The sequence below is a fragment of the Bombus pyrosoma genome, linkage group LG10 (genome assembly GCF_014825855.1).
Source record: "Bombus pyrosoma isolate SC7728 linkage group LG10, ASM1482585v1, whole genome shotgun sequence".
NCBI classification, from domain to species: Eukaryota; Metazoa; Arthropoda; class Insecta; order Hymenoptera; family Apidae; genus Bombus; species Bombus pyrosoma.
The window spans coordinates 12988318-13015309 of NC_057779.1; the positions used below are offsets into that span (position 1 = coordinate 12988318).

General features: G+C 26.2%; 5 protein-coding genes across 7 annotated transcripts in view; 3 read left to right on the forward strand and 2 right to left on the reverse strand.

The window, feature by feature from the left end:
- Positions 1–683: 683 nt before the first annotated feature.
- LOC122571766 (nuclear nucleic acid-binding protein C1D-like) lies at positions 684–2145 on the reverse strand. 2 transcript variants are annotated; one of them, XM_043735894.1, is made up of 3 exons: positions 2037–2145; positions 1010–1229; positions 684–910 (listed from the first exon to the last, which is right to left on the reverse strand). In XM_043735894.1, exons 2-3 carry the CDS (start codon positions 1221–1223, stop codon positions 738–740), a joined length of 387 nt encoding a protein of 128 aa, XP_043591829.1. In that variant the 5' UTR covers positions 1224–1229; positions 2037–2145; the 3' UTR covers positions 684–737. The 2 variants fall into 2 exon arrangements, with proteins under 2 accessions (XP_043591829.1, XP_043591828.1); XM_043735893.1 differs by lacking the exon at positions 2037–2145 and adding an exon at positions 1404–1472.
- Positions 1718–6845, forward strand: LOC122571759 (coiled-coil domain-containing protein 6). Of its 2 annotated transcripts, XM_043735877.1 has the most exons (7): positions 1718–1898; positions 1970–2249; positions 2984–3524; positions 4088–4223; positions 4288–4415; positions 4544–4638; positions 4769–6845. In XM_043735877.1, exons 2-7 carry the CDS (start codon positions 2028–2030, stop codon positions 4922–4924), a joined length of 1278 nt encoding a protein of 425 aa, XP_043591812.1. In that variant the 5' UTR covers positions 1718–1898; positions 1970–2027; the 3' UTR covers positions 4925–6845. The 2 variants fall into 2 exon arrangements, with proteins under 2 accessions (XP_043591812.1, XP_043591811.1); XM_043735876.1 differs by having other exon boundaries at positions 1803–2249.
- A 536-nt stretch (positions 6846–7381) lies between these two features.
- LOC122571765 (guided entry of tail-anchored proteins factor 1-like) lies at positions 7382–8632 on the reverse strand. The gene is made up of 4 exons (XM_043735892.1): positions 8421–8632; positions 8183–8348; positions 7876–7943; positions 7382–7813 (listed from the first exon to the last, which is right to left on the reverse strand). Exons 1-4 carry the CDS (start codon positions 8487–8489, stop codon positions 7622–7624), a joined length of 495 nt encoding a protein of 164 aa, XP_043591827.1. The 5' UTR covers positions 8490–8632; the 3' UTR covers positions 7382–7621.
- Positions 8633–8847: 215 nt separating this feature from the next.
- LOC122571752 (U3 small nucleolar RNA-associated protein 14 homolog A) lies at positions 8848–12503 on the forward strand. The gene is made up of 8 exons (XM_043735853.1): positions 8848–9027; positions 9212–9428; positions 9513–9809; positions 9904–10155; positions 10433–10730; positions 10822–10935; positions 11002–11768; positions 11853–12503. The coding sequence occupies exons 1-8, from the start codon at positions 8918–8920 to the stop codon at positions 12318–12320; spliced, it is 2523 nt and encodes an 840-aa protein (XP_043591788.1). The 5' UTR covers positions 8848–8917; the 3' UTR covers positions 12321–12503.
- A 659-nt stretch (positions 12504–13162) lies between these two features.
- Positions 13163–26992, forward strand: part of LOC122571760 (S-adenosylmethionine decarboxylase proenzyme) — a 36162-nt gene continuing 22332 nt past the window's right edge. Inside the window, exons 1-2 of the mRNA XM_043735879.1 lie at positions 13163–13817; positions 19139–19225. Coding sequence (XP_043591814.1) covers positions 13687–13817; positions 19139–19225 — 218 coding nt within the window. The 5' untranslated portion in view covers positions 13163–13686. The remainder of the gene's footprint in view (positions 13818–19138; positions 19226–26992) is intronic.

Below are 26992 nucleotides of genomic sequence, written 5' to 3' on the forward strand. Positions count from 1 at the left end.
ATATAATAAAATGGATTGTTTCTTTCTTAACAATTACATATACATAATTATTTATATTATATTATGAAAAACTGTAAATTTTTAATATTACCTACTTATTTTTTGATATAGCATCATTTTTATCTTTTAAAGATAATATATCTCTATATATATAATATATATATAACTATAGTTGAAACACATAAATCTTATGTACAAGAAGTATTTTCATTTTTATTGCAATTTTTTATCATCTTGGAAAATGTATTAGATAGCATTTTCTGCATTCTATTACCTCTTTAATTTTATTATGATTATAATATATTTCTATATATTTATTTCTAATATTTTATTTATATAATGAAAATAGACATATAAAAAAATTTATTATTGAAAGTAAATTTATGTCTTTTATATGCCTTGCTGCTATAATATTGTTTGTGTTATACCTTCTATTCATAGGTTACAAGGATATAAACAGTCACTTTGGTAAACAAGTATGAAGTTACTTTTTTTTCTTTAAAGGACACACACACAAAACTTAATTATTTGTCTATGTAAAAGTATTATTTATATAATTTTTTATACAATTAATTTGTCAGACTTAACTTATTAAGAAAATATAAACTATTGAATAAAATAGATTCAGCATTATACATAACATCATGTTTAATACATTTTTGTTTATAAATTTAGGTCACTAATTAATTTATAAAACAAATTTATTTACATACAATATTACATCCATTATTTTCATATCATTTTTTTTTATTCTTCATTTCCCACAACCCATTCCTAACAAATCTTTGTGCTGCATCCTTGTTTACACGAGGCATAAATGTGTTCTTGTCATTAATTTGTTTTGCACGTGTCATAGACCTCTTTAAACGATCATTTTCTGACTTTATTTGATGCTTTGCTGGGTCAATTCCTAATTACATACATATAAAATAAATACAATAGAAATCATACAATAATTTGTTTTATTTGAAATTATTGTACAATTATACTGCTTTTATTAGTACTTTACCTTCTGCACGCAAATACATCCAAAACACACTATTTAGGCAGTAAGACATCAATAGATTATACTGTATTTTATCTGTATCAGAAAGTTTTTCATATACTGCTGGATTTGCAGCATATTTAATTGTATCTTGAATTTTCGTCGTTGCATCACGGTATTGTTTAACTTTTGCAATAAGATCTATGTCATGCGATAGTTCTTCAAAATCTGCATCCATGTTTATCTAAAGAGGTTATAATTTTTCCTTATATACATACACCATAAAAATTTTATAAAGTAAATAATCTATAACAAAAATCAAACTAAAAAACACTTATCCTTTATTCTCAGTCTCAAGATAGATGTTTAACATGATTAGAATTTCAAGATATGCGATAATATCATTGATAATACTAACGTGACTCGCTTTATAAGCACTACTTGTTACGATACATACACGTGTGTTGTACATACAGATATATTTTACCTAGAATTCATATATTTATTAAAATCTTTTGTTAACTAGAATTACGATAGAAATAAGATAGTTAAATTGCCTATACACATTCAAGATTGTAATAGATATAAATTTAAATGTAATAAAAATATAATGAAATAATAATAAATATTTACTATAAATCTATATAGTTTATAATTGTTTAATCACTTAGAGTTACAATAATTTCCTGACTTAATTTTCCTATTATTTAAAAGATTAGTATGTTATTTAAATATGCCAAGAATGTAACAAATAAATTCTTTAAGCTCTGGGGAATTACAGTTCCAAAATATACTTGACATCTTTGCAAGTACATAATTCATGGAGAATCAAACAGCGAAACAGCTGATTCGTTTTACTGTAGAGCACATGTCGTGGTAGAACGTTATAATATTACGTTATTTTTCATGCAAAGTAATGAGGTTTTAACAAAAATTTAAATACTTGTGTGTTAAGAGAAACATATTACATGTATTTATTTGAAGGTGCGATGAAAAAGAAAGGATTGTAAGTTGTTTTTAAAGAAATTTTTGTCTAAGAAAAATGGCTGACCGTGATAGCGCATCTGAAAGCGACTCAAGCTCGATCGACGGAGGTCCGATAATGATGCCACCGTCTCCTGTAACTAGAGAACAACTTCAAAAAAGAATTGAGTCGTTACAACAGCATAATCGTGTTCTTAAAGTCGAGCTAGAAACATATAAATTAAGAGTAAAAGCGTTACAAGAAGAGAATCGTGGTCTTCGGCAAGCCTCTGTCATTATAGTAAGTTTTTTACTAAATAAATAATGTCTATTAATTTGCTAATTACATATGTTATTTAGTACAGAATATTTTTTTAATATATATATTTTACTTTTGGATATATATTAAAATATTTAATTTTAGGTTAAATTAAAAACATTTGCTCAATATAAACTGTTTTTTATATAGCATTATTTCATTTCATAATCTATTTTATGTAGTTATAATTCTTTTTATATGATTGTGTTCCAATCTTCTGTTTCTATATAGTTTCTCATAATTTTTTGTATTCAATGTATTAAAATGCATATAAAATTTAAATCTATAAAGTGATTTCAGCTTTATATAATTTTACTGCTATAATAAAAATTAGATATAAAAATCTTTTCTTAGAGTAAAATGATTTCTTGATTATAAAATAAACTACTTCTGCATTTAAAAAAGTTATAAATTATTTTTAATTTATGTATTTAAACAATATTTTTTGTTTTTATATTATTTATATTATTTGTTTGAAATATAATAATTGGATAATAGAAGTAATATTTATATAGTTAATACATTAACGAAATTGTTTATAAAAACATAATTACAAATATATTTTTCAAATTAGAGAGGTTTAAAATAAATTATTCAACTATTGAACTTCACAATAACTTTCTTATAGTTGATGGAATTTGATAACAATTTTCAATTTTTAATTATGCATATTTTCTATTGGCATTTTGACCTTTTTTTATTGGATTATATTATAGCAAGCTAAAGCTGAGCAGGAGGAGGAATTTATAAGTAATACGTTATTAAAAAAAATCCAAGCACTTAAGAAAGAGAAAGAAACATTGGCGCACCATTATGAACAAGAAGAAGAATGTTTAACTAATGATTTGTCAAGAAAGTTGAATCAATTGCGCCAAGAAAAATGTCGATTAGAACAAACTTTAGAACAAGAACAAGAATGTCTTGTGAACAAATTAATGAGGAAGATAGAAAAACTTGAAGCTGAGACACTTGCAAAACAAAGTAATTTAGAGCAGTTGCGTAGAGAAAAAGTAGAACTGGAAAACACACTTGAGCAGGAGCAAGAAGCATTAGTAAATAAATTATGGAAAAGAATGGATAAATTGGAAGCAGAGAAGCGAATGCTGCAAATAAAATTAGATCAACCTGTATCAGATCCTGCTTCACCAAGAGAAATCAATAATGGTGATACTGCTACTAGTTTAAGTGCACATATTCAAACTCTAAGGAGTGAAGTAGCCAGACTAAGACATACATTGTTCATCTCACAACAAGAACGTAAGAATTTTTATCATATAATTAGATTTATTTGTAGTAAAAAATATATTTTAAAATAAGTTTTTATAAATATAATATTTTTATTAGATCTAGAATTACATAAATTAATTTGATTATTAGAAAGAAAAGTAAAAATAGTGACATGAAATAATTTGATTGATGTATTTATATTTTGTTATTAGCTTCACATTTAATATAATGTTATATGCTGTAACAGCAATACTGTATTATAGATAATTAGAATCTTGCAATTCTCTTATACAGTGCTTAGGATATTAATAAATAAAAAATTAGAAGTAGCAAACTAAAATAAGAATTAAGAGAGAATAAAAAAGAAATAGAATAGAAATAGAATTGTAATAGAATAATAATTGTAATTAAAGGAAGTAATTTATAATATAAAGTAATTATGCGTATGTATATATTTGAAATGATAATAGATATCATATACGAAATCGTTATGTTTGTAATAATGTTGTGAATTAATTAGTAATACTAAAATCATTTAATTTTTTTGTTTTTGTTAACTAACATTGTTGGATCTGTTTATATTTTTATATTAGATACAGAGAAGATGCAACGATATGTAAACGAAGAGAAACAAATTCGTGAAGAGAATTTAAGACTTCAAAGAAAATTGCAGCTAGAAGTAGAACGTCGCGAAGCTTTATGTAGACATCTTTCTGAGTCAGAGTCTAGGTAAATAATATTATATAGATTGTACAAATGTTTTAGTTTTATTACAAATTCATCTATCTGTTAGTTTGGAAATGGAAGAAGAACGGCACTACAATGAAATTGTGATGTCTGGTGGAAATATAAGAAATCGTACTGTTTCTAGCCCAGTGCCGTACAATCCTTCACCTAGTTCCTCTAGACCACTAAGTCCAGGTATAATACCCTTGTTTTATATAAAAATAAAGTAAATTTTCGACTTTTATGTTTCAATATTACGTGATCCCATATTTATTATTTGTATAAATTTATTTTACTAACATATCAATATTATTTATGAATAGGTTCATCAACCAGAGAGGGATTCAACACAAATCGATGTTATGCTTGTGGTCAACCTACTACAATTCCATTTGCAAGTTCATCACCACCTTCCACTGTAAGTTACATTTTATAGTGGTTAATTAGTCAAATAGTCAATTAGTACTAAGTAATGTACAAATGTAATTTATGTGTATGAAATATTTAAAAATGATATTAATCTAAAATATTTAATTATATTTAAACAGGGTCACATTGTAACATCATCCAATAGACGCACATCAGATAGATTTATTAAACCTGCAATTCCACCAACTATTGTAAGTCCAAGTGGTCCGCCAATTGCCGCTAACACAGCTACAAACGCAACTAGCGGATCACCAATGGATATTACTAAAACATAAGTCAGTTGAATTCATCTAATAACAAATATTTCATCGTGTATTCGTATAAAGTACTTTTTTGTTGATGCATTTTTGCTATGTGATTGTATGACATACTCAAAAGTTATTTTAAAAAGAGTTTCAGTTTTCAATATTTTAATCATTTTACAATCATAGTATAGCGCGCATGAATTAATTACAGAATATTCATAAAAATAAATAGTCTATAAATTGCTCTATACTTGGTATCAAATCGCTTAAATCTTTCTTGAAACATAAAATAGTATTTATATATAAAAAAAAAATATTAATATAAATCACATATGAAATTCTGAGCTGCTTTAAATAGACTAACAAAATGAAAATTAAAGGAAAAATCGCTCTTCTAATTTCCGTTGTGTGTATTTTATTATTATTATTAACTTAATGCATCTTTTTTAAATCTTTGAAATAGTAATACAAGAGGAATATTTTTAATTTAAGTACTTAGATAATACAAATAAATACTTCTGTAATGGTTACTATGTAACTTATTTAAATTTTAATATTTTTTTCTTATAATGTTAATTTTTTTGTAACATTATATGGCATAATGTAGTAGATAATAATATAATTTTGTTCAAGTTGCACAATCATAATTTCGTATGATTAATACTTATAATGAAACTAGAAGAGCGATAATATATTTAAAATTAATATGCCTTAAAAAATATGCAATTATGATTAAAAAAAGACAGTTAACGAAAAAAAAAGAATAAATAAAGTTATAAAATGGAAACTTTTTTAATTCTTTTTTCCAAAGAATATTGGACTTTGTATTATTTCAAATATGATTGACTTAATGTTTTGTATACAATCACATAATGTGAGTATTTCATACGTAAGCATTTGTATGCTGTGTTTTAAGTCGACGAAACTAATATTGTGAAATAACATCTACATGACATTGTTGCATTTAAATGCAATCATATTTAAAATGAAAAGATTATTATTATCAAATATGTTTCAAATATTTTATTGTGTTAGCAATGTTTCAAGTATTAATTGCATATTTCTATTTTTCAAATAATAATTATTTAATTCGATTTGTCAGACATGCCATTATTTCATGCATGTCATATTTGTTCTATTTTAAAACAATAATATATAAATATTGTTTTCTTTTTTTGATGATATTTATGTGTTAATCAAATATTAAATTAGTATATCTTGCTCTTTAATCACAAAATTTACCATTTTGTAACATATGTCATGTATAATATATTTTCAATTGATATTTATATGAATGTGATAAAGTAAAGCATAATAATCTTGTGCTACATTTTATAATAATTTGAACATTATTATTTACTATTGGTGCTCAAAATGTGGCGAGATTTTTCAATTTGTTATTAACAATATGTTATGGACAACATTTTTGTTCTTTGTCCAGTAATAAAGTAAAAGATATACAATTCAGCTTTTTAGTTTAAAAAAAAGGAAAAAAAAAGAAAAAGGAAAAAAAGAAATAAATTTAGCCTTCGCATTATAGAATTTCTTCTATGATACAATTTATATGTGTACTATTTGGGTATCATATGTGTCGCAATGTTAAATCATAAAATCATTAAAAAAGATGCAAATTGATATCAGAAAAGAAGTTAACTTAAAATCGTAAGAACACTGATGATTAAACGGTAAATATTTAACTATAGTAATAATAACAAAAATTAATACTTTTTTTAAGCTTTATAAAATAATGTTTCTCGAATACTCTACATATGAATAAAACGTTGCTACATTATATGGAATATAGATGTATTAATTGTCATATACATATAATGAAATTTTGTTAAAACAAGAAATTATTACTTATTAATAGTTATATACAGATATATTTCATTATTACATATTATGTACTTTACTTAAGCTTTCACGAAATACAGTCACTTTTTTGCTATTATTTTTGTAAAATTTATTGTTATCCTTATTTAAAATAAATACTATATTCATAATTTACTAAAATAGATTAAGGATTTACTATAGTATCCGTATTGTAAAATTTGTGGTTGGAATATGTCGTTTCGGGAGTATTTTAAATCGCTAAAACCAAGAATACTGGTTATTTGTCACGGATATGAACGATTTTCAAAATTTATCCTGATAAATATTTGTCTGACAAAGGGCAGAACTTTAGAAATCCACGTAAACAGTTGCCGTGAGACAACCGGAAAATAAAAGGTAACCCAAATCTAATTTACTACTTCAGATGCATACAGAGTAAGCCGTACAGTATTAAGAACACGAAATTTTAAAAAACGTTTTATCAAAATCCATGAGAAAGTCAACAAGTTGATCGAAAATTTTTACGCCTTATTTTCGTGAAAAACGACCCTCATTTTCAGCTTTAGCGACCTTAGAAATTTCTAAAAAGTATCCTAATCAAATATTTTACAGTCCTAACGCTATAATAGAATCTATTTTAAAATATGACATTTATTTAAATGTTTTAACAAACACAATATATTTAGTAAACATTATACAATTATTCATACAGCATATTAAGGAAGAAGTAAAAATTGTATGTACATTTTTAAAGTTGTTTCTATCTATACATTGACAGCTTGAGAGCTAAATTGTTTGTCATGTATGCTTATGCACAGCGAATAATAATTTATGTGAAAAATTTTTATTTTATAATCTTATAACATTAATTTTTATATAGTATTACAGGTGATATTATGTTATATCATTTCTTTTACAGGTAGCTACAACTAATCTTGCAATTATTAACCACATAATCAAAGAAATTGAATCTTCATGATAACAAGGCCAGCTTAATAAACTTTGTATTGGCCATAGCATGCCTTTTGGCAAAATTATTACAGGTTTATTTCTGTATAGATATAGCAGAATCAACATTAATGAACCCTGAAAATATGTTATGAATTACTAAGTATGTTATATTATAATAAATATAAGCAAACACTTACGTTTAATATACGAAAACCATATGTTACAGATATTTGTACCTTCATTCTGGAAGACAGTCTTTCATTTGCTAAATAATAAGTACATTATGATTAAAAGTATTTTATAAAACGAACTTGACAATAAATAACTCAAATAAATGCAAAATTTATATAGAACAGAAATTCAATGAGATGTAACTATTTTTATTTGTTTTTGTATTCAAATAATTATAAATTAAAGATTTTTAATTGTTAACTAAAATTATTGCATAAAAAATTATAAAATATATATCTAATTTATTTCTTAATAATTGTATCATTATTTTACCTTTTTCTTTTAATGTACTTTCTAATTTATTATATTTACGCTGAAGTTTTGCATACTTTGAAAATTCATCTACCATAGATATTCCAATCATTTCTTGCTTCAAATTAATCAAATCGTTTCGTAATTCTATATCATGTTTGTTTACTGTATATAAACGAGACGTAATCTGCAAACGAATGACAATTTACAACAAATGGAATTAACAAATGTAATATGTAAACAATGTCCAGATACTTACATATTTTATTAAAGATGGGAAAATATATTCTAAAAGGCAACTTACAGTTGATATTATAAGTAAATTCATTTTATATTTTCAATAGGATAAATTTCATATTTCGTAATATATTTTATTGGATATTAATCAAAATATAGCGTAAAATGTTATTTCTCGACTTTTAATGAAAAAGGCTTTAGAGGTTATAACATTTTCCAATTGCTTATGTCAACCTAAACATATAAAAAGATAAGTACTTAATAGATGGTCAGCACATGCTCGTAGGTCAGCATAATTATACTAGGGAATTGACTGCAAGTTTTAAAGTTTTTTTGGTTGGTATGCTAGCTAGAGTATTAATATATCATTGGTTTACCATTGTAACAGCACATAGTAGTATAAAGAAATAATGTCTTACTTCTATCTATGTATATATATAATCTCTGTTTCTTTTATCACCACACACAATCTACACATATGATGCTTCGTGAAGAGTAAAGCACGCGGTGTGGTTAAATATGGATTTGTCGACAAATTATTTGGAAGATTTAGATGATACAGATAAAGATGTATCAGAGTCTCATAATAAACTTCTCGAAGCTGTATCACAGCTTGATAAAGGCCAAAGGTATGCATTTATGAATAAAGTTAATATATAATAATTATAGTACATAATTTCTATTCTTTTTGATGGAAAAAGATATATGAAGGTATAAAAAAAATAAGTATTTTATATTAATATAAATATAATACAATATAAAATGAGATAACATTTAATACATTTCTGAAATATGTCCTTAAATTTTTCATAGAGTAAAAAAGGCAGAGCGAAGTGAACCTACATTAGAAGTATCAGAATTTCATTTAGTAAAAAGTGGAGTATTTGATCAAGATGCAGTTCATGTATACGATTTAGCTAGAGCTTTAGGGAAAAAAGGTCATCATCATGAAATTATCAGAAATTTACAAGCTATAAAGAAAAAAGTTCAAGTTTTACCAAAACCATTGGAGAAACCAGCAGCAGACAGGGTAAGAATTACTTTATTATGTCAAATATTCATAAGTAATATGTATATAACTGCTTAAATATAGTTATTGTTAATTATATTTTAGATAAAGAGAGTAGTTGGTTTTAAAAATACAAAACAAGAATTAAAAAAATGGAACGCTGTAATAACAAGGAACAGGACAGCAGAATCGCTTCATTTTCCTTTAAATCAGTCATCAATGCAATTTGAGCCATCTACGGAATTTGTTAAAAGATTTAGACTTCAATCAGATTTAGAGAAAGAACTTGCTGCACTAAAACCACAGAAAGAGAATGTTGAACAAAAGCATGATGAATTTTCTTTAACATTGAAGGAAGTTATTATGAAAAGAAAAGAAGCTGCCAGAATCAGAGCACAACAGGTTTGTACTAGAGTACTAAAGTGCTTATGTTAAAATAATTTAGCTACTGTTTATATGTAGTACATATATTTAATTCTTCTTTCTTTTTTTTTAGTCTTATAGAGAAGCAAAGGCTCATCGCCAAAATAAAATTAAAAGTAAAAAATTTCACCGTATTCAAAGAAAAGAAAGAATAAAATTACAATTGAGAGAGTTTGAAGAATTACAGAAAACTAATCCAGAAGCTGCATTGGAAAAACTTGAACAACTAGATAGAACTAGAGCAGAAGAGCGAATGACACTAAGGCATAAAAATACAGGGAAATGGGCTAAATCTAAGCAAATTATGGCAAAATATGATAAAGAAGTAAGTATAGCATATACTGTAAAACTGTTAATTAGTTAATATACATAGAATAGAATAGTGTATTTAAAAAGATTAAATATTCATTTATTTTGGATTTAACACAATGTTGATATAACTATCTTTTATTGTTTATTAAATAATAATATAATTGCAAATATTTGTTAAAATTATTGAGGACAAACTATATGTTTTTGTGAATATTATCTTTTATATGTATAAAAATGTATTTCTTCTTCAATATAATATAGTATTAATAACTTACTCTTAATGTTATTAGGCTCGACAAGAACTTGCACAACAATTATCAGTTGGTCGAGAATTAACTCAGAAATTAAGAAAATCAAATGATAGTGAAGAAGAAGATGCAGGTGATGATACATTTGTACAAAAGCTTTTAGTTAATGATAAAGAAAATCCTTGGGTAGGCAATATTAAAACTGAATCAGAAGTCAATGAATTTGTTAAAAGTTATCGTAAATATTGGGATGATCAAAATAGGAAGTTAGAAAATAAATTAGAAAATAAACAAACGGATAATTCATTAAAGGATACACAACCTGATGGTATTTTAAATGGTATGTTTACAAAAGTGATAGTATTATCAATAATATAAGTGATAGAATTATCAAAAATCTGTATTTTTTATTATTAAAATCTATTACACAGGCAAAGATACTGACATTGATATAGACTTTTCTGAAACTCAAAACAATGAAAAGATACAAGAAGTTGTAAATTTTAGTGAGCAGACGATTTCATTAGCAGATACTAGTTTGAAAGGTATGTTTGCAGATGTAAATCTATTAAGTAGTAGCTACAAATTTTATTAATGAATGTTTTTTTCAGACAACAATAGTAATAATAAGCAATCACTTGAAATTGACAGTCACAATGAAAATTTAACAATAACAGAATTTAATGTTGAAAATACAAAGAATAATTCACATAACAGAATTACACAAAAGAGTATATTAGATAGCAATAAAAAATCTAATAAAATAAATTCAAATAATGTTATAGCCACATCTAGTTGGATAGTGGAATCTATAGAAAATACTAATGTAGAAAGCGTCATTAATTCTTTGACATCTAATATAACAAATAGTGAAAAAATAGCTAAAATATTTGATTTCATGGAAGAAAAGATTCAAGATCAGATTAAATTGAAACTTGAACGTGTTACTCAGAATTATGACAAAGCAAAAAATAAGAAGAAAAGAAAATCTAGAAACATTGAATTTGAAGAAGATAATTTCGATGGCCTTGAAATGCAAGAGAAAAAACAAAAACCTACTTTAGATTTAGGTTTAGATGAAAGTGTTAACAAAAATAATTCAGAAGCGGATACTGAATTAGAAAAAGTTAAAAAAATAAGGCATGATAACACTTTATCTATAGATAAATCAAATACTTCTTCTAAAGTAGAAATAGATCCAAATAAATACATAAACGTAAAACCTAAGCATCTACATACAGATATCCCAAATGATATTACTGGAGGTAATGATGTTTTAGATGACAGTGAAGATGAAGAAGAAAAACGTAATGTAGTAAGTGAAGCATTTGCAGATGATGATGTCATAGAAGAGTTTAGGAGAGAAAAAGAAGAAGAGGTAAGTTAAAAAAATTGGTATTATGATGCGGTATCAATTTTATCCAGAATCTTTCATAAATTATAATATCAAATCTATGTACAGGTGAAAAAGTCTCAACCTCAGGATATCGATTTAACTTTACCTGGATGGGGAAGTTGGGGTGGAAAAAATATTAAAATTTCAGGACGCAAAAAGAGACGTTTTATTTTAAAGGTACCTAAAGATTTACCTCGAAAAGATGAAAATAAAGGTGATGTGATAATATTTGAAGAAGATAATCCTAAAATAAAGGAACATCAGGTTAATGAATTGCCATATCCATTTTCAAGCGTTAATGATTATGAGGCTAGCATCAGAATGCCAATTGGAAGAAATTTTGTGTCTGAAAATTCTCACAGAAAACTAATTGATCCCTCTATTAAAACAAGTATGGGAAGGATTATTGAACCAATGACTGAAGATGTTTTAGTTAAAACAGGTGATAAAAGGAATCGAAAATTTATTCCTAAGAAAACAAATAAAAAACAGAAGATAAGACAAATAAAAACAAATAAGCAAACAATAAAATAAATCAGAAAAAATTATGTTGTAAAAAAATCTTTCAAACAGAATCATTTTTTTTAAAATGTATAGTATAAAATGTATGTAATATAATAATTTTATATTTCCTCCTTTTGCCTATTATTGGTTGTTGGTCAGTTGAATAAACAAATAAATAAGTCGGATAAATAAAAGTAGATATTGATAATGAAATATGTACAGTGTAAAATGAATTTTTATTATATTTTACAATCAAGTGGAATTTATATAGAAAACAGTTATCAGACTATATAATTCTTAAAATTAATAGAATTAGAAATTATTAATATATTTTATTTTTTGTAAAATACTTGCACTTTTATATATACACTATCATACATAAGTATTTGAACATTTCAAAATTATTGCAAATATATAAAATACACTTCAAATAAAGCTCTCTAATCTAATTTTCATCTGTGATCTTATCTCAAGCATAGTTAATAGATATTGGTAAAAGCAATAATTAGTATTAATTAGAAAAACAATAATTGAAGCATAAATTAGAAAGCAATAATTGAAGGTGGATGAAAATTGCTTCTAACGAAACATTTAATTTAAATGACTTTAAATGTATCTATTCAATCTTGAGAACCTAAATCGATTGAAATATGTGCTTCTAATCATATTCTAAAAGTTTATATAAATTATGTTCTTATTAATGATAGATACAACACTTGATTGATGCAGGTATATGTATGCTTTTTTCAGTTTCAATTTAGCAGAATATATAATATAGAATATACATAATATAAATATAATAATATATAATATACATAATATAGAATATTGAATCCCAGTTATGGTAAGAAATAAAGAATTAACAGTAGAGAAATGTTCTTCTATCATAATGTTGAAAGTTTAATAAAAATATCAATGTTTTGTTTGGACTGCATTAAGTATCGAAATACTTATCGCAATGGTTATATAAGTAAAAAAAATACATATTATATGTAATACATATATATAACAAATTCGAATTTTATGTGTTGAAAATAGCAAAATGAATAGAGATATATTTTAAATATAATTGGTTGATGCGCATGCGCCAAAAAGTAGTTTGTGATTGGCAGAACGATGGATATACGCATCCAATAGAGATAGTAGGTAAGAAAGAGCATCGTGCAAAGGAGTAGGAAAAAGATGGGAACTACCATATTGCGCACGCAAACGAGAGTGAGAGAGATAGAAATCACCGCCAGTATGATTACTCGATCACTTGTTCTCAGTAGTAAAGCAAAGTTCGGTGAGACTGTTCGTTTATCGTACATTTGGAGCGAAACACAAACTCAAGAAGGAAATTTTTGTTTGTTTTCACATATATCGTAGTGCGAATAAAATTTTGTGCCTCCAAAGGATGGCAGCCACCAAAGACGACAGCACCGACAGTGTGCAATTTTTCGAAGGAGTGGAGAAACTCCTTGAGATTTGGTTCACAAGCAGCAGTAGCATAAACAGAAAGCAGGGCGATCTTAGGCAGATTCCTCAGTGAGTTGAAACATGCTATCTCTCTCATATTTAATCAACTGTTTCCTCTAGTCGTAGTAATCTTTTAAATTTAATCATATAATTTCATGTAAAATTTCATTGTAACATTACTCCACGTAATATCAATTTTGTATAATACAGTTTAATAAAAATATTCAAATTTTTAGTTATATTCGAACGTCAATTTATTTACGAAAGCGTAATGCAATTCGAGGTATTATAAATATTAAAAATTGATCAATGACATATAATTTTATTTGAAATAAATGTTTTGATAAAACAAAACCGGCCTGGCAACCATCGCCGGTACCTTGTGATATAGTGTTCTGGTCATAATCGTTAGTACGCTTAACCTAACACTCATTTGAGAATTAGTTTCTCACGTGTGTTAATATTGTGGGCAGGAAAATAGAAAACTATTAATTTGTAACATTTCGCATGAATTATCATTGTTTTACTTTGATTAAATTGTTGAATATTGCAGTCGGTGTTTGACTTAAAAAAAAAAAAAATGATTTTGTTGGAGAAATATTCGGCGCACTACATTGAATACATTGAATTTTACAGTAGTATATATATGTCGTGTTTTTTGGCGAAGATCGATGCGCCCACCTTCTCTTCTCGTTCCAGTAATACCGACCGCTTAAAGCGAGGCTACGAGACTCTGATATGTATATACATCGCTTTATCTCCTTATTTTAAATTGAATATAAATAGACATAAGCACCGATGCGATTTTCCTTTTTTCTGGTACTTTACTAACATTTAGAGTAAATCATTGGTTGAAAAAAATGCTAATTTGTAGGCGTCAATTTTTACGTTGACCATAAACATTTTCTTAACTTTTTAAATCGAGTATAAATTAATGTCACACATAATGACATATGCTTTTTTCAACATTAATGCGAAATATACAAATCATGTACAACAACTAGCATAGGTAGACAACTGAAAATTGTGGTACTGTCATATTATTACAGGAAATTGTAATATTATAAAGTATAATTAAAATTTAATCTAGGGAAGAATTATATCGCTTGATATATAGTATTATCATGTAATTTGTAATACATGTCTGTTGTCTTAGAATATATTACATGATAGTGATTTATTTAGTTAAATAATTTAATGAACATGCGATGATATCGTAGGCTTGATGGAGTGGTATCTACTGGTTGATCAATTTTTAACAGGAAATAAATGCAACTTACATGAAAAAGTATGATAATTAGAATATTATTCTTAATAGTAATTGTATTATTTTTTACTTTTTATTTTTTACTTTGTTAACATTTTATTAGTACTTTTGAGAAACGCACGTTATATAGTTATTTAGAATACATTTGTATAATTTATGTAACATTTGCATATAAATATATTTTCACTTAATTGAGAATCAAACTGTGTCAAATAAATATTATCAAAATATTTCAAATTTTCACTTTAATAAACCGTGTATGCATTTATCGGACAGAAATAGACAGAAATTGCAGGAATATGAAATGTTATTATCAATTTCGAAACTTATGCAATAATTGCATTTTTGTATTACTTAACGTGTAAATTATAAAAAATTTTATATTGTATGTATAAATTCTATTAAATAATTGATAAATGTTTTATAACATGCTAATAGTTATCCTTTTATTGATAATCGTGAATGTAAATATAATACTCACATTCATTACGCACGTTTTGTATATAGTTATTTTGTATCTACATGAGAAGAGTTTAAAGCTATGCACAGTGTGAGGCAGACCTGCAAGGCTGTCTCACCTCATATGTAGCTACCTCGCTCGAGTTACCTCGTGCCGTACTATAGACGTAGAACGTAGAGTGCGCAACGCAGGGTGAGTAGCAGTTACGCTTTAGACAAAGTCGTTTCAATACACGTTCAAACGAAGGGAACTGTGAGGCACCTCTGATCTCACCAAAAAACCAACCATCGTTTGCTTGTTCGGAGGCAACCTCGCCGTAAGATACATTTCGGTACGAGGCAGGTACTTATACGCCTCGCACTGTATGTACATAGCTTAAGAGACTTATATTTTGCATTCAATGAGCTACTTCAATTCAAGCTACTATGAAAGCCTTTAATAGAAAAATATCTCAAGTTAATTATTATCATTTTGTAAAAAAATAGTATAAAAAATATGTGAAAATAGTTTATACATGAAAAAAGAAGTGAATGTTGCAAAAAAAGATAGCGTAATACAAAGTGAATGTTATTTAATTTATACAATTTATATATTATATATAAATAATATATAAAATATACATTATTTTACGAGGAAATGACAATGGAAAGAGTATTTGTTGTTACGTTACAGCAACACTCGGTAGCATTATAATTTCCTCAAAGAGAAAATAAAACTAATTATTTATATAAAACGTTATGTTGTTATAAAAGCTTAAATTTTAATATAATCTAAATTTCCAAATAAATTTTGATCGAAATAATAAATTAAAGAGAAGCTAATATTTTTTTGGTAAATTGTGTGTAGAAACTTCAATGTTTGTTTATTTTATATTCGATGAACTCGTACTTGCTGTTATACCTACAAATTAGAAGATTAAACGTTTATCTATTTTTTGTATTTCGAAATGTTTGAAAAGCATGAAAGTGTCGGATTTTGAAGTTCTGTGTAATAAATTTTATGTTTGTAGAAATATATCGCCATTATTGACGTTATATTCTTTTAAATTATTTTTCTAGTTATTTTTCCTAGTGTTGTTTTCTGGTTTATCTTTTCCCAATACATGTATTATTTTTATTATTTAATTATTAATTTTATTTCCCAATATTTGTATCTACGTTAGTAAACATTGCTTCTTGACGATTACTGTATTTATTAATATCACATTAATTTTCGACGTGCTTTACTACATGATTTTACACTTATATAAAATACCAAAGGATTTCGTTATACACGTTATATATTTATCTCGTGTAGTAATGCATAAGAACACAAGGCAGTAGAACAACTATAAATTTTTATAATTAGACGAACTAAACGTGTTGGCAAGCACAAACGGAAAATATGCAGAAGCGTATATTACAGTACAGTATATGCAGAGCGTTTTACTCTTTGTTCCTTGTTTTGCATACGAAATCTTTCATTTCGTACTTAAAATTGTTACAAAGAATATTACAGTTTTAATTTCCTCAAATTTACTCTAAATAAAGTAAATTATGGAAAGCTTTTTACTTCGCCAGGAAGACAATTAATTTCACAAAATTAATTATCTCTTTATTTGTTTCATCTTAACATTTTAATATTTGAACGTTTTTATTACCGCCACATTTAACACAACAACATTCATAAATATGTATATTGAAACATATTAAGTAAATAAAATAAGATTAAGAGGGAGATGTATGTCTTTGAAAACAGGAACAGATTTAAGAAAACAAATATAAGTAAATTTGAAGTTAAACGAATAGTCATATATAGAAATATACCTTGCTTCTACATTCAGTAAAATGCAACATTATCAACATTCAGTTACTTCAATTACTTTACTTTACATTTTGTAAAAATAGTTTATTTTAAATATTATTCAAGTTCCATGCTATTCATATTCGCTTGTTAAATGCAATGTTTGATATCATTTTTCACTTTGATTTAATAATAAAACGTTTATAAAATCACAAGTATACATATGTATGGATATACAAAAATCTAAAAATATACGTTGTAATGTAATACAGTTAATTTACTCATGTTATAATTTAATGATATAGAATGATTAGAAATCATATTTGCCCACAGGCATTTTATACATTGCATATTAAGCTAAATATTGTGACGTAATCAATAAACTAAATGCAAATATTACGTAAATATAGATATAAGTAAAAAATTGTTTCGAATAAATCGAAATGTCTAGAGATAATTAAGAGATTCATAGAAATATTGGATTTTTTAGGCAACCGAAATAAGTGTAAAATATCAAAAGATAGAATTCAGGGTCAAGGAGAAAACTATTTTATTATTTTTCAACACCTGCACAGCACATATATTTTAATAGTATTTATCATTTGAATGCTAGTCGTGTAAAATGTGACGGTAATAGAAACGTTTGAATATTAAAATATTTTGAGTGAAATGAAACGAATAAAGAAATAATTAATTTAAAAAAATTCATGCCCTCTCTATTATTTAGCCCCGTTCAGTTTGAAATTAGCCAAGTTCAAGTATACTTGACAAATTTCCAAACTCGATTTTCTCGAAACGAAATATTATGTTAAAAAATTTTATTCTATACTTTCGACCATAAAGTGGAAGCACTATTGAGTGTTATCCACGCGCACACGATACCCACATTATCATATTATACATATTATAATTTTTTTGGTTGGCTCAATAGAGTCAGTTGTAAGTGTAATATATATATTTAAAAAATTTTTTTCGATTTATGTTTTCACGTAGAATCACCCTATTGCCGATTGTATCACGATTGTTGGGACACATTGTATATTGTATTATATCAGATATCACGTATTATATCAAATATCATTATGAGGAAATTATACAATTTTTCATGTTCTTAGAATTCCGTCTAAGAATTTCCTCTAACAATTTTCTCTAACTATTATTAATATTGTATACGAATTAAATTTCAATCGATTCGCACAGCTATCCTTATCTTCTCACGTATGTAAATATCATCATTATAATTTATGCATCGTTTATATTCGAATTGTAAATGAACTGATATTATTACCAGATTCTTACCGTTATGACTATTTCATGCATGCTATAAAAATTATAACTGGTTATAGTAATACCGCACTTTACCTTTTCTTTTTGTATTGCTAATCCGTGAATGACAAAATTGTTAATTGATTCTCTATGATAAAATGTTAATTAAGTAATATGCTAGCTTACTCCGTAAAATAATTCAGATATATATATTTTTATTCTCTATTTAACACCAAAAAATGGAATTGATTATTTTTCTGAATGCGAGATTTACCTTGTATGTATTTTGTATTTGTATTTATTGCATCATCCGTATATTATTCAATGTTTTTCGCATATACCTTTTGGAGCATATATAGTTTAAATTAATGGACTAATTACATAAATGTTCACAAGAAGCAGTCGATTAAATATTGAATAATTATAAATAATTATTAGTAATATTGAATTATTGTTTATGAATGATACTCAACTCCTCATGAATATACATTTCTTTACGTATTACTCTTTAAAATAACTAACACGACAGATAATAAAAGAAAATACTTAATAAACGATATTTAAGATTCATTTTCATATAAATTTATATTGATCAAAGATAAAATTTTATTTCAGATGGAAGTGGCAATCGTTACTAAAAATCGTTCGTTGTGAGATTATCAGTATTTGTCGCACCGAGCATGTGGATGCTTATGTTCTCAGGTAAACTATATATAAACACTTCATATATTTCTTACATGTTTACTTTAAAAATTTACACTTACGCACTCTTAAAATATTGTATGTCGTTGCATGTGGGTTGTTAGTAGATTTTGGATTTTTACGCATTTATACAAAATTTTAAAGTGCAAGAATGAACAGAATATACGTAATAAGCATAAACATATAAAATAGCCAAAATATAGTACACGTTATATAGTTTGTAGTCATTAGTTTTAGATGCTAGAGGTAAGAATATGCTAAGGAGTGCAATACAAGTAATGTAAGGATTGTAAATCGAAAGTTCGTCCAAAGCCGAAAGGCATAGATTAGAATAAATAATAATAATAATAATGATAGTACACGTTATAATATTTAATAAATAAAACGATTGTCTATATTCAAGTTTCAATTTTTTAATCGTGCGCATAAAAATATGAATTTACGTAAATATCAGCATTCTACTTATTAGCAATTTATAACAGTTGAACAGTTAATCATATGAATCAGATATAATCACAGTGTTTTATTTTACTCTTCGATGACAAATATCTGGAAGAATATGGAAGATACGAAAAAATATTTTAGACAAAGGTTATAGCATATCAAGGCAAACAAATGATGCTGATATTGACTTTGTGATAATCTTGAGGAGTCCTATGAAGGTTAACTTCAAATTTTTAAATAGGATCTTGTATAAATAGAAAGATAAACTCTATTTATAGTCCCACTGATTAAGAAATGGAACTTCGTTTTACTACATTTTCTCGTCACTCATCTTTCTATTTAAATTGATATCACTCTTGTATATATTACAAACTTATTTCTATATGCATTGCCGCACAAAAATATCCAAACACTTTTCTATTTTTCATAGAATATAACGTAATGAAAAACTGCGAGATAAAAAGACCTCTGACTAATTCTATTCTTTATGATTGTGTATAAAAACATTGATTTTTAAAAACTAATGTTGTAAGAAAATTGGTGTTCATAATAACGTTGTAAAATTATTTTATTGTTTAAGAAGCTCTTTATGTAAACTATATAAATCGAATAGAAAAAGTTCTAAACAGGATTTAACATCTTTTATTTCAAATAAAAATGATGAATAAATAAATCAAATAATTACTCCAAATAAAATAATTTGAAAATAAAGTTGTTTGCAAATAAATTCCAAAACTGCAGATGAATAAATCCACAAATTTCAGACATATCATTTCCAAATTATTTATTTGCCAAATATTTTATCATTACAAATAATGATAGAAAATAAAGGATAGCAAATAATTGTTTTTCGTGTATAAAAAATATATTTATTGATATGACACATTCGTCTTAGAAACGACGGAATACTGAATTATTTCATCAACCAGCGCCAAAATAAAAGATACGAAAAGGAATATACTTAGACTTATACATAAAAATTTTGCATAATATTAGACTAGAATATTTACTGTTTTATTATAGATAGAGAATACTCCTAACTTCCAACAATATTCAAAACAAAAGAATACACGGAAAGAAACAACATAAATCGACATTTAATTTTATGTAAATTATATTGTAAGAAATTAACATACTTTTTGATACAATCTGAATAAAGAATTTGACGCAATCTAACGGGCATTTCATATATTACAATCCAATATATAGCAGAAAGAAATCGATATCGAAATTAATTTGAATACTGATATTTGAAACCGACAATCCGTCGAAGGGCAAGTCCTGTATTTAATTTAGTACTATTATTTCCTATGTTTACCTTTCTTCATTCATTTTTCTCTACTTATACTTTCATTCATACCATATACATTACGTCTATAAATTACGTATTTTAGATTTTCACTGCTTACATGTGGAGACATTACATGACATTTATTTATATATGATTTTTGAGTTTAACATTTGTCCTGCTCCTGCGTTTTTGAAAAACTTTCTGCGTTTTACAGTAGCTATATGAAATTGAGGTATACAACGTACTTTTTATTTTTTACAATTTAACGCGTCATATATATGTTTTGAATTGATACATAACGCCTATCATACTATTTAAATTCTTTCACTCTCTCTTTCCGCCATACTTCCTATTTAATCTCTTCCCGGAGTTTAATATTGCTTTCGTTTTTCTTTCATCTTATTGCCCTTAACCCCTTTGTTTTTCCCTCTCTTTCCTTGTTCTCTCTCTCTCCCTCCCTCCCTCCCTCATCCTCTTTTATCTTCCTTAGTGTCTCTATTCCCTCGAACCTGTCCCATTGCCCCTAATACCATTTCCACGTTTTCTTCCATACAGCTTGGTTCAGACACAATCAGTACAGTAGGAAAGTAGCAGGTAAAGTTGAATTTACACTGTTCGCTTTAGAGGATCACTGTGGATGAAACGAGGCTGAATCGCAATCATCCGTTCTGATCTTTCCCAAAGTAAACAGTGTAAATTGCTACTTACCTACTGTACTGGAGCTTGTCTGAACTAGTCTTAAGAGCAGTAATGAAATTACATTGTAGAATATGTATTCATTAAATTCTAACCTCACGGATTAGAAGTTGTCTTAAAAGAAATCGGGCTTGGTTTATAAAAATATCTTGAATATCCATATCCTCATCAGACATTCATACGTATTCCTTTGCACACTACGTCATTAAAGAGTCTACTTTTGTACTTACATAACATAATCTCTAATGTAAATCTTTTTCAATTACCTTCCATCTTGTAAAATTTCCTTCACATCTAAATTCATTCTTTCCATGACTACACAATGTTCAACTAAATGTTTTATCGACTCTATCTCGGTTTCTCATATTACACATCTTATCTTCGCAAAAACGGTGATATATATATTTCGAAAGACCACTGTCATTCTAGATTTGTTAAAATATTTGCAGGTTTATTGTTTATATTGTTTATTTTCAAGGTTAAAATTGTCAGAAGAAGATTTAGAAAATCATGAATAGTATGACCAATATCATATGTGGCTCTGACCACAGAATGATTAATTGATTGTAAATTTAAATTCATAAAGGGAAGTGATTCGAATTTCGTATGTATCCAGTGTACTGTGTGAGACAAAGAATTCATGAAACAAGAAAGCATTCGCAAATTGACATTCAGTTTGACTTAAATTAATAGACAAACAATATTTAACTATCAATGAATATAGTCTTATAGTCAATATAATGTCTTCATATACTCTAGAACAGGGTCATTTTATACTTTATATTTAGTAAGTGTGAAGTAACAATTTAATAACTATTTTGTAGCAAAATTGTACAAAAATATTCGAACAGATCAAAAAAAAAAAAAAATTGTGCTTATACTTTTTATTTCAAACTGCAGTTGATATTTTCTGGAAATCGTGTTCTGTTTTTAATTGTAAATTAATTTTTAGCTCACTTCGCTTAAAATAAACTATCTTTAATACTCTTATGTTGCTCTTATATAAGTCCTATACATATATTATACATACGTTGCTCCTACATAATTACTCATCTGTGCATTGAGTATACTTCTACCTTTACGATAAAATTTTATTTTAATAAAAATAGCCTTGTTATAAGGTATATGAAGACTTTCGTGACTGACTGTATGTACATTGTACATATTGGTTGATAGAATCTAAAGGAGTTATCTTAAATATTCAAGTGGATATTTCCATATAAAGATTATAGACCATAATAAGTAGAGTTTCTCATTTTATATCCAGCTAATATTACCATATGATTAAACCAAAAAATTTTAAGGACATAATTGAAAAAACAAGGAAGTTCAAAGATGTAAATCTTTTAAAAGTAGCTAACAAGACGAAATATTGTAAAAGCTAAAAGTACAATTCTTAAAAGAAATGATATTTTAATATCATGACAAGCAATATTTTGAAAATTTTGAAGAAGATGAAAGAACGCATGTTCAGCCCCCCAAATGAAATAAAAAAACAATTATAAAATAACATTGATATTGAAAGTGTACTGAATTTTAAAATTATTTCTTCGTAAAAAATAGAACATGTGATTTAATACGTTCTTTTCTTTTAATCTTTGTATGTTCAGTCTAATATTAGACGAGTCGTTACATTGTGTCGAATGCAGAAACGTCCATACATAATATATGTATGTGTACATACATACAACATGCATATATTAACAGCTTGCAGCGTGAGTTGTCTGAACACAAACCATTATATTGAGAATTAACTCAGTCATGTTTTTATAATTTGTAATGTTTAAATCTTAATCAGTCACAAAAAGGTTGTATTATATCAGTCTAAAGTAAAACTTCTATAAACCATTCCTTATATATCATAATACATATGATACTTTTTCCATTAGTTCTACTACCGAACCAGTCGTATTTTATTAACTTTGGAAAATATCTTGAAAGCTCAGAAAATAATAATAATATATTAAAAATTTGTTATTAGCACAAGGTGGCCCAACGGTCAATTATCCGTTTAAAGGTCGTATAACTTCCTTGTATATTGTATATATGTAAATTTTTGTTTCAGATTTATAAAGTTTGTTTTTCGAAAATTTATAATGGAAATGTTCACAGCGGAACAACGAGCAAAAATAATTAGATCTTATTTTCAAATTCAGTGTTCCATTGTTCTAACGCTATTCTAATGGGAGATGAGGCCCATTTTCAGCTCAATGGGTATGTTAAACAGAACACCAGGTTTTCGGATACTGGAAAGTGAAAACCCAAGAGCTGTTCCTCAACGTAGGTTGTATTCTATAAAGATTACTGTTTAGTGTAATATTATGTCACGAAGAGTAATCAATCTCTATTTCCTAATTATTTTTTATTCGTTGCTCCATTGTGAATTCTTCCATTGTAAATTTCCGAAAGGCTTTAAAAACCTGAAACAAAAGTTTAGAAATATACAATAAAAAAAGTTTTACGACTTTTCGTTACAATTCCATGTGAAACGATTTCTTAAAACATTACAAATTTGTTTTGTTTGTTGAAATAGAGGCAAAATTGAAATATGAGAATTTCAAGGATGGCAACAAAATTAAATCAATCCATAGATATAAATATCATGTAAGAATCTTTTCAAACAATTGTATATCGGGTAATGCGAATGTCGGCAACCAAGCTATCAGCTCCGAAAGTTCCTATCTTAGGGATGGTTCGCTTAAAGGCCAAAAGTAAATAATGTTTTCAAAACGTTTTAGTATTCGTTATAAACATATGGAATAGAAAATATCGATTTCCGATGGAAAAATTCAAAGTAAACTTTCTTCAAGGTCATAGGAAAATCGAATAAATGTGAGTTGCTTTTAGTGATATTCTACAATTGCTATTTGAAACATTTTTGTGTATTCTCCATATTTTTTAAGGAAATTTGGAGTAATTAAAATGTTAAAATATACAGGAATTAAAGCATTAAAAATAACTACAGGAGTGCTTAATAATAGTCAGTAATGAGAGATGATAGGAATAGAAAATAAGAAAAATCTTTGCACGCACCGAAATAAGGTCGTAACAGGCAGAAGTCGATAAGCGACTATTTTATTATACTAAACTACTTTATTATCATTATTATCATTATTATTATTAGTATTATAATTATTATTGTTATTGTTATTGTTATTGTTATTACTATTATAAGTGATAATAGAAGTGTTTAATTTACGTTTTTAACACATTTAAAAATAGAATCCAAAATTTATCTTTTTAGAATAAAATCTGAAACTTAGTGAGCTTACAGTGCTCATTTAGAGGGATAAAAAAATGATTAATCAATATTGTATTTGTGAGTAATTTAAATAGATGTAAAATGGCACGTTAAATAGAAGTAAATAAATCAATTTAGAGATATATATTTACATATACTGATTAAAGAGATCTAGGAAAATATATCATTAAAGATTATATCGTTAAAGATTATCACTAATATCAACGAAGGTATAAAATTTTATTTCTGCTTCTTTTTAAGTAAATGCTTAGTTGATATTTTCCTTGCATTCGAACATAACACTTTTAAAGTTATATTTTTGACTTTCAAGTGTTTAAATTATGAATTGACGTACCATATCTACATATTATTATCTACATATTAGGTAGTCCGAAAAGTGTCCTTCTTTTACAGACACGTCTTTTACAACGATGCATCTTTATACAAACATGAAACCTATTCTGTCGAACGTTATGATCTTTATTTTGATAGAACAAAATGGATCATACGTTATTCGATAAAATAATATAAAATGGAAAATGTTGTGCATCCATTATTTCCTTATAAAACGAAAGAAACCTAATATTTCTAAATATTGGTGCCTTGTTCTATTTATTTATGTAATTCAATTACATTGTTCATTTTGGACGAGTAAATCGTGCTTATAAACTATTTTTACAGAAAGATACAAAATTACATGTTAAACTAAAAACATTGATCTTGCAGTAAAAACAATTCTTGATTAAATATTTTTTTATTTTTCTTGATGAGTGCTATAAGACCACAAAGTAATAGATTTTTTACTTTTAAATATCCTGTATATTAAGTTTTTATTGAAGAAACAAAATTCCTGATCATATATCTGTGTTTTTTAATTTTAAATAAAGCGTACTAAGCACATATTAAAATATAGCAAATGTAGAATTTAATCGTTAGAATGAGAGGGAGAGAAAATAAAATATTGGAGAACAAAGGAAAGCGGAAGCAATGTTTATCATCAAACATATTTTGCAAGCAATGAGATAAATTGTAAACTCTTATTAACTTTCTTGTTTGAGATGATAAGACCTTTAAAATAGCATGCGAATTCTTTCAAGATTATCAAGCTGTAGTTTTGGAATGTACGTAGAGTACAAAATATAAAATCTCCGTACAATGAAATGAAAAGAACAAATTTTATGATACTTATCAATTATAATATTATAATATAGAATTAGTGAAACACTGTGTATGCAGTAATTTTTAAAACAAGAAATACGTAAAATATAATAATAATAATAATTATTAGTATTTGTTTATTGTAGTGAGACTTAAAGCATAGTATAATCTATGTTACAGATGTGCATATTTAATATAATTTTGAAAAATATTAACAATATGATAAGTATATAAAGTACAAAATAATAAAATATAGTATATAAAAGTATAATATATCATATAATACTTTCTAACACCTTTTCTTTCTTCGAAATAAATGTGAATTTAAATAGTTTCAAAAATATCTCTATCGATTTGATCAATATCTACGTTTCTTTTTTCTTAAATGTGTTAATTATTAATTATCTCTGTATTTGCTTGGATATATAAACAAATTATTCTTTAATCTTCGTAGATTACACATACCGTTTGTTGAAAGTACGATTAAGAGATCATTCCTATACATTTATTTATATATTATATATTTTCCTATATATTTATATTTAGTTCCTATTTATTTTATATTTATATTTATTTTAGTTCCTATATATTTATTTAAATTATATCGCCTTAACGAAAAGTCAATTTATTCAGAAAAATATTTAACAATAGATAAGATAATAATTTTTATTGATTCCTATATTAATTAAAAGATTCGTTTTATCAAGAAATCGCTAGAGAAATCGAAACACTGTTGTGATATCAGTTCTGCCCGGGCAACCGAAGTAAACAGACGTGTGCTCCGGGGTAGTGATCTGTGAATTTCCTTAGTGCTAAGTAAAATTAGCGATTAGTGATAGTGAAGAGAAGCCTAACAATGCAGCAACAGATACCAGCAATTAAAATTGCAACAAAAGGTGAAAGATATTATATAAGTAGGTCGGTAGATTTACCAGCC